The sequence below is a fragment of the Pelobates fuscus genome, chromosome 1 (assembly GCF_036172605.1).
Source record: "Pelobates fuscus isolate aPelFus1 chromosome 1, aPelFus1.pri, whole genome shotgun sequence".
NCBI lineage: Eukaryota > Metazoa > Chordata > Amphibia > Anura > Pelobatidae > Pelobates > Pelobates fuscus.
The window spans coordinates 322361369-322381464 of NC_086317.1; the positions used below are offsets into that span (position 1 = coordinate 322361369).

Consider the following 20096-nt stretch of genomic DNA (forward strand, 5'->3'; position numbering starts at 1 on the left):
GAATTGATGTTTGTCATTTAAAGATTCCGTTTCCTATTACATAGCACAACAAATATTCAAGTTTCTTTCTCTATACATATTCCTGTATCTCACAGTTGTATTGTCAAGATTTGGTATAGTTTGTGTTAGAATGTTGTGTAAGTGAATATAGCTCTTCCCATAGAAGTCAATAGGGTAGCTGCTATTCTTTTACAAGTAACTATTAGATTATAAGCTTATCTCATCTATATGGAAAATGTGCAAATCAGATAGACCCCCTCCTTCTTCAGGACCTACGGCATGGAGGTTTATCTATGCATTTATGTTAAAATAACTCATATTCTACATATCCAGTTAAAAGTTGATAAGAATTATTGCTAAATAAAGGGCATCCGCAGATATTCCAAAACAGAGCTTTTGGTTTTTGTGGGAATTCTCTTCAGAACCTCTTGAAATAATTTTTAGAGATGTGCTAGAAATAATTTACGTTTCACTGCGTTCATTAGCTCTGACATGGTTTTTGTTTTAAATGTATTTTTTTTTTAACCATTCAGCTCATTTAAACTCCTTTAAATTTTCGTTTGTTTACCAGACTTCATTCAGCCATTAATATCTATGGAAATGAATGAATCTTGTTTGTGACACAGGATTATGGCATAGTTTGTTCAGTGAGCTTTTCATTCTGTTTGTTTATATGGCGATCGCTATTTGTTTTTGGCCAAAACTAAAGAAAACTGCAATCTTAGTTAATTTTGCCTTTCACCTGAAAATGAATGCACATGCCTATTTTCCCATAACAGTAATGGGGAAATTGACATGTTAACAGCTACAGTAATCCATTAATGGTGTCTACAAAAACGCCTTACACTTTCAGTGTGAGGTGTCATTGTTTAAATATATCCACTGCTATTGTCTTGGTGACTCATTTGCAATATTTGAAATATTTATTTAGTCGTTTTAGCATCTGGACCAGTTGCTATTTACTGGATAAATGTTTGTGCTCTGTTGACACCTGAGAGGAAAGCGGAATATTAATCATGTTATGGTAAATGACGGGCTTAATCCTTTTCTCCTGCTCAGGTTTTCATGGCTTCAAAAACACAGAAATTATGGAGCTTCAGAAACACAATTTTCATGGGCCTTAGCGTTTTTGTTATTTTATATATATATATATATATATATATACAAGCGAAGATATATAGATATTTTTTTTTTTCTGTTAAAGTCACATATCACATTGAAATATAACTTGCTCCTAAGTTCTACATATTTTTTCTGCCCATGGCTAAAGCATTTTAAAAGGGTTATTTTAACTTATATTGAATACAGTTTAAATTAACATACCAAGCATGCTGGGAGCAATTGTTTTTTTTTTTTTTTAGCAGACATGCTCTATTTTGAGGTTTAGCACAATTTAGAAATACATTATTTTTAGTAATGGATTTTTGAGACGTGATGTGTAAATTGAATTCTTAATGCTGATTCGAATAAGAAAATAGCTGCATTCAGAAAACAGAGTATTTTAATTTGTCTTCCGATTAAAGACTAAGTTTGCTACCTTGTTTTAACAAATGTTCAGATAAAATGATTTGACAAATTTAATTTCAACCTATAAATGAAGAGCCTTCATACCAACCCATTTTTGTTATGTTTGTTTACAGTTAAGAGGTATATTCGAAAAGGCATTCCAAATGAACATCGCTGTAACATATGGATGATTGTGAGTGGAGCACAGGTCCAAATGGAACAGAATCCTGGGTACTATCAAAGCATTCTGGATGAAGGGAATGAGGATGCAAAACTAAAGGATGCAGTTATTACTGGTAATGCTTTGGTCATGTTTTTTGGCTACACTTTTTTTTTTAATTTTAAAGAATAAAAATCAATGAAAGGACATTCATGTCATTGGGGACCATTTGCTGGCTGGAGATGTCCTTTCTTTTGGTAAATCAGTTTTTTTAATTGATTTTTTTTTTTCAGTATTACAGAGATATTACAAGAGTAGCGAAAAGTAGGTAGGGACGGCCTTTAGGCGTCCTGTGTAAAAAATCTCCACAGCACCCCCTTCTCCCCCGTCATTCATGTATAGGAGTGTAGTGATTGTACAGGGAATTTTATTAAATTAATAATGATTTAAAAACAAATATTCATTCCTCCTTTCCTGTTGGGAGAGGAGCATGCTGATCTGAATTTGGTCTGCTCCTCTACTGGGTACAGACTATGCGTAACTGTCTCGCAAGCTCAGGGACTTGCAGCGCTCTGATTATCCCGAGCTAGGAAGACCGCTACTTATGGTCTGCAGCCAATAGAACTACAGGCCAGAAGTGCCAGACTGCCTCTACATTACAGAGGAGCAGTCTGAGTATGTCACATAATACTGTGATGGGTTTTGCTTTGGGGCTCTGGATTACACCTATTTACCTTGACCTCTTTGGAAAACAAATTTGTAGTAATGCGCTACTTCTCCATTTATCACAGAGCTCCACAACAATAAAACTCTCCAGTAATGCTGTGACAAGATCATACACAATACAACTTGAAGTAATGTGTCAATTAGTGTATCACAAGCTCCCTAACTATAAAACACAGAGTAATGTACATTTTATATTTTAGAGCTCCACTGTAATACATCTCACTATAATATGGGACCGCTTCTATTCAGCATTTATAAATGATCTTGCAATAGGCATTGAAAGCCATGTATCAGTGTTTGCAGATGACACAACACTTTGTAAAGTAATAAAATGTGAGCAGGATCTTGCTTTGCTGGAGAGGGATTTGGATAGATTGGGGGACTGGGCATTAAAATGGCAGATGAAACTTAATGTAGAGAAATGCAAAGTTATGCACTTCGGGCTCATGAGTGCACAAGCAACTTACACCCTAAATGGTAGTGCATCAGGGATAACCACACATGAAAAGGATTTGGGAATTGTTATAGACCACAAATTAGGCAGCAATATCTAATGTCAATCTGCAGTTGCTAAGGCCAGTAAGGTTTTGTCGTGTATAAATAGGGGCATAAATTCTCTGGATGAAAATATAATTTAGCCTCTTTTTAAATCGCTGGTAAGACCACACATTGAATATGCTGTGCAATTTTGAGCATCTGTTCTAAAGAAAGATTTCATGGCACTAGAGAAAGTGCAGAGACGAGCTACAAAATTGATAAAAGGAATGGAGCACTTTATTTACGAAGAAAGGTTAAAAAATTTAAATCTTTTTAGTTTGGAAAAATGGCGCCTGAGAGGGGATATGATAACATTATACAAATATATTCGGGGGCACAGAAGTCCCTCTAGTGGCTGTCTGGTACACAGCCACTAGTTGTGGAGTAAACCTTGAAAGGGTTTACTCCAATAATTGACTTTGCAGGGTTAAGGAAACTGGGAAACTGCACCCAGACCACTTCAATGAGCTGAAGTAGTCTGGGTGTCTATAGTGTCCCTTTAACTCCTTCAGGTTCAAAGACAAATTCTCAAAATAATACGGGAATTGCCTAACTTGGTCCTATTGGAGATAACGTATAATCGTTTTGGCCTTCTCTCTGTTTTTCTTTGCAGATCTAAATAGAACATTTCCTGACAATGTTCAGTTTCGTAAAACTGCTAATCCATGTTTACAGAGCAACTTGTACAATGTCTTAGTGGCTTATGGACAACACAATAGAAGAGTCGGCTACTGTCAGGCAAGTTACACAGATTACTAAATATACCATTTCCAGTATTGGTCTGTAAGAGGTTCAAGTTTGAATGTGATATTTATACCTTGCCATTTGTACGACCAGTGATGGTCATCGGGATATTTAGGGCAGAATGCTAACAGGTTATTGCTGTCATAATAAAAACTACTGACATTATTTCCTTTTATAAATACATTAATATGCAAATTTCCATTATTACACCATGCAGTACTGCAGAACTAATCTTTTTGGAGTCAAATACCATTGATGGAGTATGCAACATATTACAAATTCAGCATTTGCCACCATATGTGACAAGTGTATGTGTGTACATCTATCTATCTGTCTAGATTTGTGTACGGCACATTGAGAAGAATATGGTTATCAGCAAAAATCAGCACGGTTTTATGAAGCACAGGTCATGTCAAACTAACTTGATTGCGTTCTACGAAGAAGTAAGTAGAAGTATAGATCAGGGTGTTGCAGTGGATGTGATCTATTTGGATTTTGCCAAGGCATTTGATACAGTTCCACACAGAAGATTAGTGTTCAAACTCAAGGAAATCAGTCTAGATGAAAATGCTTGTTCTTGGGTAGAACATTGGCTTAAAAACAGAATACAAAGAGTTGTCGTTAATGGTAAATTTTCAAGCTGGACAGAGGTGGCAAGTGGTGTCCCTCAGGGGTCTGTTCTGGGACCCCTTCTATTTAACATTTTTATAAATGATCTTGAAGACAGCATTGAAACTCATGTTTCAGTGTTTGCAGATGACACAAAACTTTGTAAAATAATACAATGTGAGCAAGATATTACTTTGCTGCAGAGGGATTTAGATGGACTGGGCACTCAAATGGCAGATGAAATTTAATGTTGAAAAATGCAAAGTTATGCACTTCGGCGTAAAGAATACACAAGCAACGTATACCCTTAATGGAAGTGAATTAGGGATAACAACACACGAAAAGGACTTGGGAATTGTTATAGACAACAAACTATGCAACAATGTGCAATGTCAATCAGCAGTGGCCAAGGCCAGTAAGGTATTGTCATGCATGAAAAAGGGCATTCATTCTCGGGACGAGAATATCATTTTGCCTCTCTATAAATCACTGGTAAGACCACATATTGAATATGCTGTGCAATTTTGGGCACCTGTTCTAAAGAAGGATATCATGGCACTAGAAAAAGTGCAGAGGCGGGCTACAAAATTAATAAAAGGAATGGAACATATCGGCTATGAAGAAAGGTTAACAAATTTAAACCTATTTAGTTTAGAAAAACGTCGCCTGAGAGGGGATATGATAACATTATACAAATATATTCGGGGCCAATACAAACCATTGTGTGGAAATCTATTCACAAACCGGACTTTACATAGGACACGAGGCCATGCGTTTAGACTGGAAGAAAGAAGATTTCGTCTAAGGCAAAGGAAAGGTTTTTTTACTGTAAGAACAATCAGGATGTGGAATTCTCTGCCTGAAGAAGTGGTTTTATCAGAGTCCATACAGATGTTCAAACAGCTACTAGATGCATACTTGCAAAGACAGAATATTCAAGGATATAATCTTTCAATGTAGGGTAATAACTGCTTGATTCAAGGATAAATCTGACTGCCATTGTGGGGTCAAGAAGGAATTTTTTGTCCTAGCTTGTTTCAAAATTGTGCTTCAAACTGGGTTTTTTTTTTTATTTTTTATTTTTATTTTGTTTTTGCCTTTTGGATCAACAGCAAAAAACGGGTGTGAGGAAGGCTGAACTTGATGGACGCAAGTCTCTTTTCAGCTATCTAACTATGTAACTATGTAAGGTTATGATATAATGTAAATTAATAAGAACAAAAGTCGGTTGAGGTGTGCCGAAACTGACATGAGGTTAGACCTGTAAAAAAGAGGGCAAAAATTTAGGAAAACAATTTCTTTTGCCAGACATATTTTATTTAGCACAACATTATTTAGACATTTCATGGAAAGCTAATCTGATTTCTTTTTCTGGATTAGGGATGTACCTGTTGTAAATGATATGTGTTGGTACGTGATTACTGGAAGCTGCTGTGGCCGCCCCAATACGGAATGAATGGCCAGAGAATGAATGCGGGTTGTGTCCCAGTCTGAGTAACAATGTGCGTATGTATGGTGGTTAGGGGCTTCCCTTGAATGGCTAATAGTGGGGATTCGGGGTCAGTTGTGTAAGCTGTGTCTTGACTAAGTTATCCAATATGTGAATACCACTTGGTAGAGGTAGGGTAATATTTAATCTCTACGGGGGGGCCAGTCTGGCTTGTTTTGGTATGAGATATTGACAGAATATAGTGGTCGTTTACTTTTAGTTAGGTGTTTTCTCTTAAGGCATGACTTAAAGTTGGATGCCTTCTCCACAGAAAATTCCATGGGTCTAAGGAAACAGTAAAAGGCTAAACGGGCTGCGGATTTGATTATCAGATTAGTGATATTTTCAAAAGGGGTCTCGTCTAGTAGATCGGAGATGTTCCTAAATAAATTACTATCTATTGGAAGTGTTTTAATTGGATTATGAATTGTTAGTCTCTGAACGCCTCTAAGGACACTTTTGACTGGGTAAGAGGCTAGGAATGGAGCTTTGTTTGGATAAATAGTTAACATGTAGTGTTGTATGCCTGTTAAGTAAAGTTTGATTGTATTGTATGCTAATTTTAGAGATATGTGGCAAAATGTTGTGAACGCAACCATAGTTTCTATGGAAAAAACATTTATTACATGGTAATCACGTACAAATTTTTTGAACAGATCATATGCTCTGGCATAGGCTTTCTTAGTACTGAGTGACAAACCAGCCTGTGCGAGCGACCTACTGTGACTTAACAGGGTATTTAGAGCATTATTAGGTCTGTGAACTGTGGAGGTTCTTTGGGTTGTAGGTTTGCTGTCAGGTGGACTCTGAAAAATTCCTGCAAATTAGAACGTGAGCGTGCGTCAGCTGTGTTATTCTGAACGCCTGGAACGTGAATACAATTTAGGCAGAACTGCAGATTTGTCGCTAACCGGGTAAGTTTCCTTACTAAGTTCATGATGTTAAGGGACTGAGAGCGGCCTTTATTAAAAATGTTACATGCTGCCAAGTTGTCTGAAAAGCACCTCACTGATTTACCTCTCCACTCTTTACCCTAAATGTGTGCTGCAGCTACAATCGGGAAAATTTCACACAATGCTGAGGTTGTATTGAAATTTTCTAGTGAGGTAGTCTCTGGTAGCCAAGAGTCGTATACCCAGTCATTGCCAAAAATCGCTACATAACCTATGGCTCCTGATGTGTCAATCTAAATTACCGGGAAATTAATGACCTGCCATTCCAAGAGGATAGAAATAAATGCCACATTTTTAAATCGGCTCTAGCTGGTTCTTCTTAGTTCTGGAATAGTCATCGGGGAGACCGTTTAAGAGAGAGAGAATTCTGGAAATAAATTACCTCACCTGTGGAATTATCCTCATCACGAAAATTGAGTGACCCAAGAAGTGACTGTAGCTCTTTCTTGGTGCAAGACCCTTGTGAGGTGCATGTGGCGGAACCAACCTCGCCACTGGCCACTGGAGGAGCCTGGTCACCTGCCTCCTGCCACTGGACTATGGCCCCATGTTTAACACTATTCCTTTTCCCTGCAGAAAGCCTGGTTCGTGCCTTTCTGCGGACTGTTAAAGCCATGCTACCCCAGATAGCTATGCCATGGAGCCCAGCCATATACTGAAAGACTGTATTAAAGACTTTGGCTCCATGGCGATTGAACTGTATGTATGTGATCTGAGCGCTATCCGGTAATAATGTGCGCTCAAATCTAAGCTATCTGGGGATAGGTAGAATGTGCATGTTCTATGTGATAAATGTAACAGTATGTATTTTTGTCTTTTATTGTCCTTTGTCTGCCATGTGGTTAATGGAGTTTTGCCTCTGTCCTTGGAGATAATTGGATTACTTCCCAATTATCTCCAGAACAGAGAGGAGGGATTGTGATGCATTGTGGGATTGTAAGCTTGTGATTGGTCAAAGTCCAATATGTTTCCCAGTCTTCCATCTGGTCCCCTAGGGGAGTGTCCACCAGGTGGGAGACCTGCATAAAAGCCGGGCAGGTAGCCCCAGTAAATCAGTTCTGCTTGACCCTCAAAATGAAGTGTCGTCTCATCATTGGGGGAATTGGATTGTATGCTGATTGCCATGAGTGTAAGCTGTTCATATGGTTTTTCCTGTTCGGCTGTTTAACAGTATTCGTGTGTTTGGGAGTTGGTGAATTTGTGTGTTTCCTGTTCGGGAGTTTGGAGCATCCCCTGGTTCCAGTTCGGGAGATTGGTGAATTTGTGTGTTTGCAATTCGGGAGATTGGTGCTTGCAGTAGCTGTCTGTGCATCTGAAAAGGGGAATATCACCTAAACGTTTTTTAACCTCTTGTGTGCAAAACGGTCCGTTACAGTGCAGATATCGATATATGCTAGAATTCTATCTACCTTTTCTCGAGGCAGGCTAGCTTGCATTGAAACTGAATTAAGTGTTATCCCCAGGAATGTAATCTCAGTGTTGGGACCTTCTGTTTTGTCCGGGGTTACTGGAACTCCTAAATCCTCAAACAGTGACAGCATGTGATGTAGGCTGCTTAGTATGAAGTGGTGTGGTTCAATATAGAGTAAATCGTCCAAATAGTGAATGATTACTGGACATCTGCATTTGTTAAGTAGGAGCCAGGTCAAAGTTTCGGCGAAAATATCAAAAATCTTGGGGCTACTTTTGGAGCCAAAAGTTAGTCTGGTTGCGAAATAGTACTTGTCTTCCCACTTAACGCCATGCAGGTGTCAGAGTGATTGATGGATTGGCAGTAGTTTGAATGCATTTGCAATATCTGTTTTACTCTGAGTTAATGATAGCTTGTATGGCATCGTCTATTCTTGCACATTGTAAAGAGAAATCCTCGGATGGTATCAATGCATTTAAGCTAGGTGTCATGGGAGAGTGAGGTGCTGAAAAATCAATGATGAGTATTTTTATTATTAAACTTCCCTGTAGCTATGCCTAGAGGGTTCGTTCTCCAGGAGGTGAAAGGTGGGGTTGTAAATGGCCCAATTATGAAACCTTTGTCGATTTCTTTATAGAGTAGTTCCTGTAGACTACTAGGGTCAGTGAGTGCTGACTGTAGGTTGGGGCATTCCAGAATTCCTGTGGGGAGTGCAACGAAACCCGTGTGAAACCCATTAGGGTGTTGGCCTCTCGGTGACACGTATAAGATTTTAATATCGATTGACCATGACAAGTGAGGCCCTAACTATAACCTGATGCAAGGTGATAACTATGCGTTGGGCCGATTGGGCTTGTACATCTGATAGTAGGGATGAGTGTTGGCCTTGCGGGATCACTCAACTAAAGGCGAAGAGGCATATGGAATTATACCTAATTGGCAAGGGTTTGTTAACCTTGCGTTACTACCAAACTGTGTTTTGGTTTTTTTTTGTTTGTTTGTTTTTTCACAGATACCTGCTATTGGCCTGTAGGACGTGGTCGGTAAGAATGACCCCTACTTGTTCCTAAAACATGTTATAATGATTGACTTCTAACCTAAACCCCCAGAAGTATGAAAAATGACAAGGACAAACCTAGGAAAGAAACTAGATACTAACCGTATATAATTGGAATAGAGTTGGGGAAGCTTGGACTTGTCCTGGAAGGGCGGTCACTTGAACTAATGTTTGGAGAAACAAACCATGACTTGTTTTAATTTACAGTCCTGGTTATACCAGAAAAAGGACTATAGGGGAAAATACAGGTAGGTAACTTTCATTAATTAAAAAAAAAAAATTCGGTGTTTTTATATTAAAAACTTACCTCCGTTCCAGCGCCGAGCTCCCCGCTAGGCCGCGCCCCCTTTTTCGTCAAAATGACGAAATCGCGGGGCCCAATGGGACGGCTTCGCGCTGCACCAATCGCGTTCTTCATAGAGCGGCATTGAATGCCGCCCTATGAAGAACCTGAGCGCTTTACCGCGCATGTGCGCGGAATGCGCGTTCGCGAGCTGAGCTGTCTGACTGACAGCTCAGCTCGCTTTCTAAAATTATCAATAAGGGGGGGGACCTACTGTCCCCCCCCCGGCCCCCACCCCTGTGCGGCGGGTGGGGGCCCTAAAATTATCAATGAGGGGGGGGACCTATTGCCCCCACCCCTGAGCGGCGGGTGGGGGCCCTAAAATTATCAATAAGGGGGGGGACCTACTGTCCCCCAACCCTGTGCGGCGGGTGGGGGCCCTAAAATTATCAATGAGGGGGGGACCTACTGTCCCCCCCCGGCCCCCACCCCTGAGCGGCGGGTGGGGGCCCTACAATTATCAATAAGGGGGGACCTACTGTCCCCCCTCGGCCCCCACCCCTGTGCGGCGGGTGGGGGCCCTAAAATTATCAATAAGGGGGGGGACCTACTGTCCCCCCCCCGGCCCCCACCCCTGTGCGGCGGGTGGGGGCCCTAAAATGATCAATAAGGGGGGGGACCTATTGTCCCCCCCCGGCCCCCACCCCTGTGCGGCGGGGGGGGGACCTATTGTCCCCCCCGGCCCCCACCCCTGAGCGGTGGGTGGGGGCCCTAAATACAAAGGGGGGGGGGACCCTAGTTAACCCTCCCCCCCCCCCCCCCAAAAAAAAATAGCTCCCTACCTACCCCCCTCACCCTAAAAATAATGAGGGGGGACCATTAACTAAAAACCTGTAAAAAAGAAAAAATGAGATAAAATCAACTTACCATTCGATGTTTTCTTTCTTCTAAAATCTTCTTTCTTCAGCCCCAAATAAAAATCCATAATAACCGACGCAATTAAAAAAAAAAAAAAAAAAAACGAGCGCAAAAAAAAATAATCCATCTTCACCCATGGAGGGCTCCGCGCAGACTGAGCTCCGCAGGGTGGGGAAGGCTTATAAAGCCTTGCCCCGCCCTGCAATTAGGCTAAGAACACTCTGATTGGTGGGTTTGAGCCAATCAGAGTGCTCTTTGTCATTTTACAAGCGTGGGAAAGTGTCAGGGTCTTACCTGAGTTGGGAGTCTGTAGCGCAGATATGTCGCTCACCCTTGCAGATAGCCACAGGCCGAGGTGGTCAGGTAAGAATTCACCTGGCCTGTGGGTCTGTGCACGGGGGCTGTGCAGGATGCAGTACCAAATTCGCAGGACAGGCAAGGACAGAACCAGCAGGATAGTCGAGGGATAGCCGAGGTCAAAGGATGCCAGAGGTTAGAATAAACGTAGTCACAAGCCGAGGTCAAATATACGAAGCAGAATAAACAGGAACACTGGTACGACACAGGAACACAGATCAAAGACTTGACAATGAGTGCAGGGCGAGGCTGGGTTTAAATACCCTGCTAATGAAGATCAGAGTCAGGTGAGAAGCAGACAAGTCATGGTGCAGCCCCCGGTGTAGTAGCCAAGCCAGGATGAACAAGACCGGAATCAGAAGTCTCAGGTAAAGCTGCTGTGGCTCAGAGGCAGAGAGCAGGACTGGGATAGATAAGTACCCCGGTTCAAGTCCCCTGTTGGGAATTCCAGGGGCGACCACGTCTGGCCGTCTGTCTCACAGGTGAGTACCCTGACAGTACCTCCCCCTTCAAAAACGACCTCTGGGCGTAGGTAGGCTCCTCATTGAAACAATCCGTCTCTCCAGAGTCACTCTCAGAATCCGTCGAGTCCCCATAGTGAAAGTCCTCAGTATGGGATCCCTGATTAGCTCGGGATTTCCCAGTACCAGCTTCTGGTACAGCTGACGATCGGTCTAGGTTCCGGGTAGGGGTGACAAAAACTTCCACAACTTCGGGAGGGACAGTGCTCGCAGCTAGCAGTGCTTTTTCGAACACTTCCAAGTCTTTTTTACAGACCGTAGTGCCATTAGAAGCAATGACACAATCCTTAGGTAAATCCTTTTCAAGTGGGCAGGAAGTAGTGGTGGTAATACAGGAAGCAACTTTGGTAGTAAAGGCAGACGACTCTGGAGCAGGAGGTCTAGGAGGGCGAACAGGACAAAGCGTAATGAAGTGTCCACCTTCTCCACAGTAAAAACACAGACCATGGCTTCTCCTTCGGTCCCTCTCCCCCGGTGTGACTTTGCAGTGGACACGTCCAATTTGCATAGGTTCCTCAGGATCAAGTTGAACACAGGATACCTCTGGAGTTCTCCTGGGAACTGGATCATAAGAGGGTATCACCGGGGTGTGGTGACGTAGACTCCGCGATTTTTTAGTAGGTGGAGCTGGCTTGGGCTTAGTGGTCCTGCACTGTGAGTCCAAAGCAATAATAAAGGACTCCCAGCTGACAAGGACAGGACTCTTCCTCTGCAACATTTGGTAAGCCCAAACTTTAATGCGTCCAGACAACAGGTTGATAGCCGCTCTGACCCTGATGAAATCCGTGGCGTAAGTTCGAGGCTTTAAAGAGAACAATACCTCGCAATCCATCCTGAATGACTGGAAGGACGTGTAGTTACCATCAAATCTGTCGGGCATGATGACAAAGGGTTCCGGAGCTGGATGTACTGCGCCTTTAAGAGAAAAAAGTTCCTGCTGCAACTCCGAAACAATCTGGGCCAGGCTGGACACTTGCTGGAGTGAGGGTGAGCACATTTCTGCGGACTCCATAATGGTCAAGTCTTTTGTCAGGGTCTTACCTGAGTTGGGAGTCTGTAGCGCAGATATGTCGCTCACCCTTGCAGATAGCCACAGGCCGAGGTGGTCAGGTAAGAATTCACCTGGCCTGTGGGTCTGTGCACGGGGGCTGTGCAGGATGCAGTACCAAATTCGCAGGACAGGCAAGGACAGAACCAGCAGGATAGTCGAGGGATAGCCGAGGTCAAAGGATGCCAGAGGTTAGAATAAACGTAGTCACAAGCCGAGGTCAAATATACGAAGCAGAATAAACAGGAACACTGGTACGACACAGGAACACAGATCAAAGACTTGACAATGAGTGCAGGGCGAGGCTGGGTTTAAATACCCTGCTAATGAAGATCAGAGTCAGGTGAGAAGCAGACAAGTCATGGTGCAGCCCCCGGTGTAGTAGCCAAGCCAGGATGAACAAGACCGGAATCAGAAGTCTCAGGTAAAGCTGCTGTGGCTCAGAGGCAGAGAGCAGGACTGGGATAGATAAGTACCCCGGTTCAAGTCCCCTGTTGGGAATTCCAGGGGCGACCACGTCTGGCCGTCTGTCTCACAGGTGAGTACCCTGACAGAAAGTTCTTTGGAATTTTCCCACGCTTGTAAAATGACACAGAGCACTGTGATTGGATGGATTTCAAGCCATCCAATCACAGTGCTCTGTGTCATTTTACAAGCGTGGGAAAATTCCAAAGAACTTTCCCACGCTTGTAAAATGACACAGAGCACTGTGATTGGATGGCTTGAAATCCATCCAATCACAGTGCTCTGTGTCATTTTACAAGCGTGGGAAAATTCCAAAGAACTTTCCCACGCTTGTAAAATGACAAAGAGCACTCTGATTGGTTTAAACCCACCAATCAGTGTTCTTAGCCTAATTGCAGGGCGGGGCAAGGCTTTATAAGCCTTCCCCACCCTGCGTAGCTCAGTCTGCGCGGAGCCCTCCATGGGTGAAGATGGATTTTTTTTTTTTGCGCTCGTTTTTTTTTTTATTTTTTTTTTTAATTGCGTCGGTTATTATGGATTTTTATTTAGCCTTTTTTGGGCTGAAGAAAGAAGATTTTAGAAGAAAGAAAACATCGAATGGTAAGTTTTTTTTCTCTTTTTTTTTTTTTTTTTTACAGGTTTTTAGTTAATGTTCCCCCCCTCATTATTTTTAGGGTGAGGGGGGTAGGTAGGGAGATATTTTTTTTTTGGGGGGGGGGGGAGGGTTAACTAGGGTCCCCCCCCCCTTTGTATTTAGGGCCCCCACCCACCGCTCAGGGGTGGGGGCCGGGGGGGACAGTAGGTCCCCCCTTATTGATAATTTTAGGGCCCCCACCCACCGCTCAGGGGTGGGGGCCGGGGGGGGACAATAGGTCCCCCCCTTATTGATAATTTTAGGGCCCCCACCCGCCGCACAGGGGTGGGGGCCGGGGGGGGACAGTAGGTCCCCCCCTTATCGATAATTTTAGGGCCCCCACCCGCCGCACAGGGGTGGGGGCCGGGGGGGGACAGTAGGTCCCCCCCCTTATCGATAATTTTAGGGCCCCCACCCACCGCTCAGGGGTGGGGGCCGGGGGGGACAATAGGTCCCCCCTTATCGATAATTTTAGGGCCCCCACCCGCCGCACAGGGGTGGGGGCCGGGGGGGGGGACAGTAGGTCCCCCCCTTATTGATAATTTTAGGGCCCCCACCCGCCGCACAGCGGTGGGGGCCGGGGGGGGGAAGGAGAGTAGGTCTCCCCCCCCCCCCCCTTCAACCACTATTGTGGACAGTAAGCGTCCCTGTGGGTTCGGGCTTCAGCTGTCAGCTGAAGCTGAAGCTGTTAGCTGAAGCCACGCCCACAGCAGTGCTGACAGGCTATCAGCACACAAAGCGCGTTCACAGTGCTTTGTGTGCTGATAGCCCATCTGATGCATTCACCCAGAATGCATCGGACGAGAGGCCTTTTTAGGGCCTCTGAACTCGGAAGTCCCTCTGGTGGCCGTCTGATTGACTGCAACAAGAGGTGTTCCAAGCTTCCAATGTAAACACTGCATTTTCTCAGAAAATACAGTGCTTACAAGAAAAAGGCTCCGGGTAGCTGTAGCACTCACCTAAACAACCTCATTAAGCTGAAGTTGTTCAGGTGACTATAGTGTCCCTTTAAATGAAAATAAATGAAATGCATTTGGGGAATATGACTGTAAATTGTGCCGAGATGCATCAGACAGAAATAAATGCTAGAGCGTAAATACAATCTCCTAATTAGCATTCTTTATATAGTACTATGCAAGATACACTAGCTACAGCTTTAACCCCTTAAGGACTAAACTTCTGGAATAAAAGGGAATCATAAAGCTCTTAAAAAGAACATCAAGTTAGCACAATTTGTAGTCCGTCTTAACGCAAAAAAAATTGTAGTACAGTATCTCACGGCAAAGGATACTGATAAACAGTGGTTATGGTGCTTTGACTGTCACAAACAAAACTGTTTTAACAGTTGAACCAACCACTTTAACACTGAAACAGAGATTCAGAAACGTTTCTATAGTTCTATAGCAACATCGAATTAATTTATATTTATTAAACCTATATAAATATATTACTAGCTGCCTGTGAAAAATGTACACATAACATAAAAATTAAAATGGGAAATGCCAGAGGCTGTCTCTGTGGTGCATGGTAAATAATTACTCCTAAAATACTATAACAAAAATAACATATCTATGGCTAAACGGTTCTCAGTGACCATTTATTCAAGACATGATTTACCTCTCCTGTGCTTGTTGCACACTGTGCACATCACGGAGTCTATTTAATGCCTGTACTTTGCCAACAATATGGCGACGGAAGTTCCTCTCCTGCCAACCACAACAGAAAGTCCCTTCCATCATATGGTGGCAGCCATTTTTGCCGTAGACTAAAGTTCACTTAGTTCAGTTGGCATGATCCACGTTAAATGGCTGTTGGAATGGAGACGTGAATACGGCAGTGACTGATGGTGGGGTTGCGGCAGGCAGGTATGCATAGCTGTGCGGACCCCTAGGCTTCCACGGAACACCAATTTGAAAACGCTGATCTAGACCAATTTCTTTTAGTTTGAAGACTAACCTATATATAGGAACCGTATCAAATGTCTTGGCAAAATGCAAGTAGATCACATCCACTGCAACACCCTGATCTATACTTCTACTTCTTCCTAGAATGCAATCAGATTAGTTTGACATGACCTATGTTTCATGTAACCATGCTGATTATTACTAATAACAAAGTTCTTCCCAATGAATTCCTGAATATTATCCCTTAATAGCCCTTTAAATATCGTCCAAGCCACAGATGTTCAGCTCACAGGTGTATAATTTCCAGGCAAGGATTTTGAACCCTTTTTAAATATAGGAATGACATCTGCCTTCCTCCAATCCTCCGGTACAATACCTGAAACAAAGGAATCTTGAAATATTAACTACAGAGGTTCAATTATTTCCCCACTTAGCGCCTTAAGTATTCGTGGGTGAATACCGTCCGGATGCGGAGCTTTATTTACGTTAATTTTCTTTAACTGCTGTAGCACCTTGTCTCGAGTCATCCAATCACAGGTTATCTGCAAGTTTTTTTGCAGCAATCATTTGCATATCTCTTGCCATAGGATCCTTATTAATATATACTGAAGAAAAAGATATTTACAATTTCTGCCTTTTCCTGGTCTTCATTAACTAACAGACCCATCTCTGTTTCCAGTGTACCTACACTTTCATTTTTTTTTTTTTTTAGAATTAATGTACTTGAAAAAAATTGGGGGCTTGGTTTTGCATTCTTTGGCTATCAATTTCTCATTTTCTAGTTTAGCCTCTTGAGTAACTTTTTTGCAAGCATTATTGGCTTTCTTATATAAGATGCCTCTGTTTTGTCCGATTTTAAATGCCCCTTTCTTATTTTTAATCTCTTGTTTTACTTCTCTACTAATACAAAATAAGCACACCACGGTTTTGCACATAAAGAGTATTTATTTATGCATAGAAAATTCAACAATATATCATTATAGCAGAGAGAAAGTGCATAGTGTAGTGCTAAACCAGTATATAGTACCAAAACCACAATGTAAGTAAGGTGCTAAATGCAAAAACCCATTAAAAAAGGTATACTGACCAAGAGCAGGAGAAATGAAACCCCAAAAGTACTATGCACTTTCTCTCTGCTATAATGATATCTTGTTGTATTTTCTATGCATGAATAAATACTCTTTTTATGTGCAAAACTGTGGTGTGCCTTGGGATCACTTCTTATTTTTTTATTATATGTATATATCTGGTATGGGAACAGATTATCTTCCTTTAAGAGCACCCTGTACCTTATAAACCACACACTTATTACCCATTTTTTCAGTAATTTTTCCTGTAATTTTATGGTTGTTTACGTCTCTACTAAGCCACATTGGTTTCAATTTGTTTACTTTATATTTATTACCCAATGTACCTTTCTAATATTTGTTTGAATAGTTTCCTCAGTGTTTTTTTTTTTTTTTTCCACTAAGGAGTTTATGCCAGTTGATGCCATTTTTGTTTTAGTCAGTCATAATTATGTCTGTTCTATGGTTATACAGCCATATACACTGCCCTCATCTAAGTATGTTAGTCTGATACTTCAAATCGAGACCATACTAAATTGCAACCAGTCTACTCAAATATCAATATTCATTGAGTTAAACCACCAGGCAGACCAATTGTCAGTGGCATTGATGTGGCTATGTAATGTCGACACTTATTAAATGTCGGCTTTGGCACACTACAACCGACTTATTATAACTATACTTATTGTCCCTGACCACAAATAGGAAGGCCGACCCTGTAAGCAGCGCTAGAAGTTGTGGGCAGAGTTACCCAGCATATTAATACATATGCCTCCCTTTCCTCTGGGCTGATTACTGCCTGGCACAGCCAACCCACTGCTCCCTTTATCAAGCAATTCAATTTTGGTGGACCCTCTCTTTATTGGCCTGCCGGAATGTCAGTTTCGGCCTGCCACAACCAACTTACAGCACGACTACTATAACTCCGTTTGTCTCCAACTACAAATATATATTATTTATATATTATTATATATATTGGCATCAGCTCAGATTTCTAAAATTATAATTCTTAACTTGTACATTGAGATATATATATATTGACATGCATGTGTGTATGTATGTATATTTCTGCGCTCTTGTTTGTTTTATTATGTTCTAAAACACACACTGACTCTAAATCTAAATTAGGCCGTATTTTGCTCATTATTAAGAAATGTGCATCTGAATTGCAAAATTCAGGGAAAATCTCTTAAATGGAACTAAAAATTAAATATCCAGTTAGATGTAATACTGCAACATTGTCTATAAACTGTTAATAAAATTCAGATTTATTTAGTCTCAAAAAGGTATTGAAAACTTATTCAGTTGTCAAAAACTGAATTTGTCCAAATTTGTAGGCACGGTCTAGGTTTTTCACTTTATACCTCTACTGTTTTGTGCACCTTGATTAAGGGTGCTGTAGTGTGATGGTTCAACTCCAGTTTTTTGTGACACAATTGGAAATGGCTTGTTTTGAATCAACAGCAGAACAGATCCCTTTTGTTTTTTTTTGTTTTTTTCCAACCTTGATTACTATATACACTATATATGTCTTACTTGGCCTTTCCCATCATCTTTAACGGTATAAGTTTCTTGTCTGCAACTGCTAAAAGTAGCTATTTTTTTTTTTTTATATTCTTTATTTTTTCTTTGCAAGACAGCAGATACATATCATACATAAAAGCAACAGTACAGAACGGAAATACGGTATGATGGTGTGCAACTATGTAATGTTAATGGTATTCCATGATAACCTCTTCCGTGACGACGCACTGTGCAAGTGTCACATTCCAATGTCCATGCTCGTCCAATATGGTGTTGCCCATAATTTCCAGTCCTGATAAAGCGATCTTAAGTATCGCTGTACATCTCGCAAAGTGTTTTTAGTTTTTTTTAAATCTTAAAACAACAAGATATAACAAGGAACTATCGTAATGTATTCACAATACTATGCAACTAAGGGAGTTATGAATAATCGCATTTGCATCTCTAGCTGTACGGCAAGCCCCCCATAACCCCGGCGGCTGCAAGCAAACCCTTATGCTGGTCTCATAAGATAGTTCAAAATATCGGGATTTCAAAGGTAGGAAAGAAGGTAAGTTTCCTCGAAGATTCGAGTAAAAGGAGATATGCAGATATAAAGAGGGGAGAAAAAAGAAAGGAGAAAGGGAAGGAAAAAAGGGAGGGAAGGCGAGTGGGAATGAGGCGGATTATGGGAAGGAGGTCGGTCCGAGCAGCACCTCTGTTCCAGTAACGATAATAGGGAAGGGGGAGTGATCCCCCTCCACCAGTTATCTGTCCTAGGCGTCCCTGTGAGCAATCGCTCTGCGACATAAGATACAAGTGGGACGGTGGGAGTCCAAACCTCCCAACTTCGTTAGTGTGGCGGGGTTTTAATCAAGAACAATCTTGTCTGGTTACATCTCAGTCGTTAGCTATGCTGTTAACCCACGGGTCCCAGATCTTTTCGAATTTCCTGATAGTCCCCCTAACCTGAGCCGTCAGTTTATCCATCAGATATGTGTCCTTTATTTTATGTTTTGTGAATGCTAAGGTGGGGTGTCGCTCTGTAGCCACGTTTGCGCCAAGGCTCACCTTGCGGTTAGGGTTATTCTGTGGAGGAGGGTCTGTTCTGTTCGTGACCAATTCTCTAGGGATCTCGATAACAGGAATACCCACGGGTCTTGCTCCACCACCCTGTCAAATACATCTCCTAATAACGTCGCTATTTTCTTCCAGTATATCTGCACTATCGGGCATTCCCACCACATATGAATATACGTACCCTTCTGGCCGCAGCTTCTCCAGCATACGTCCGTCGGAACCTTTCCCATGCGGAAAAGTGTCGCCGGGGTGGCATACCATCGGAAAAGGGTCTTATACGATTGTTCTTGCAGGGGTACGCACACTGACGAGGTCGCGGCTGCTTCCCAAATTTCTTGCCACTCAGCTCCTTCTAACACTTCGTTTAAGTCCGCTTCCCATTGATCAGTGTATTTTATGGTCCCCCATTCCGAGGTGTGCGTACTCAGGTGTGCGTATATGCAGGAGATGAGTCCTCTCGGAAACTGTTCCCTGGAGCATATCTTCTCGAACGTAAAGGGCATCTGTGCCGCTCGTTTGATCCTGGCAGCTCGGGCATAATCCCGAAGTTGAATATAACGGAAGTAGTCAAAAGGCTTCAGCGGGGTCCTGCCGTTCAAATCCTCGAAGGAGATCATAGACTGATTAACATATAGATGATGCAGTCTCTGCAGTCCCGCGGTTTCCAAGCCTTTAAAGTCTCGGGCCCGCATACCTGGAGGGAAATCTCTATTTCTCAAGTACGGAGTCATCGGGGATAAAGCGGCAGTCAGGTCATGTTTAAGGGCGTTCGTGTCCCAGACCTTCAAGGAGGTCTGAACCGCTTGGCACGGGACTCTGTCTAGGGGTCTAAATTCTTTTGGGGTCCATATGAGGAATTGGGGGAGGTCCGGGTTCAACAAAGAGGATTCTAAGTCCACCCACCGCCTCTCGTCAGGGGGTGTATGCCACAACACAATCTGGGCTAATTGGGCCGCCACATAGTAATAATAAAGATTTGGCAGCCCCAGGCCCCCCCTCTCTTTCGCCCTGTAAAGTATATTTCGCGACGTCCTATGTTTCCTGTTGTGCCAGATAAACCTACCGATTGCCTGTTGGAGCGGCCCCAAGCTGGATTTGGTCAAGTGTATCGGGAGGGCTTGAAA

General features: G+C 42.4%; 1 protein-coding gene across 2 annotated transcripts in view; it reads left to right on the forward strand.

Moving 5' to 3' along the window:
• The window catches only part of GRTP1 (growth hormone regulated TBC protein 1), a 106961-nt gene that overhangs the window by 17912 nt on the left and 68953 nt on the right, over positions 1 to 20096 (forward strand). For both annotated transcript variants that reach the window (XM_063459607.1, XM_063459616.1), the window contains exons 4-5: positions 1641 to 1802; positions 3543 to 3667. In XM_063459607.1, coding sequence (XP_063315677.1) covers positions 1641 to 1802; positions 3543 to 3667 — 287 coding nt within the window. The remainder of the gene's footprint in view (positions 1 to 1640; positions 1803 to 3542; positions 3668 to 20096) is intronic.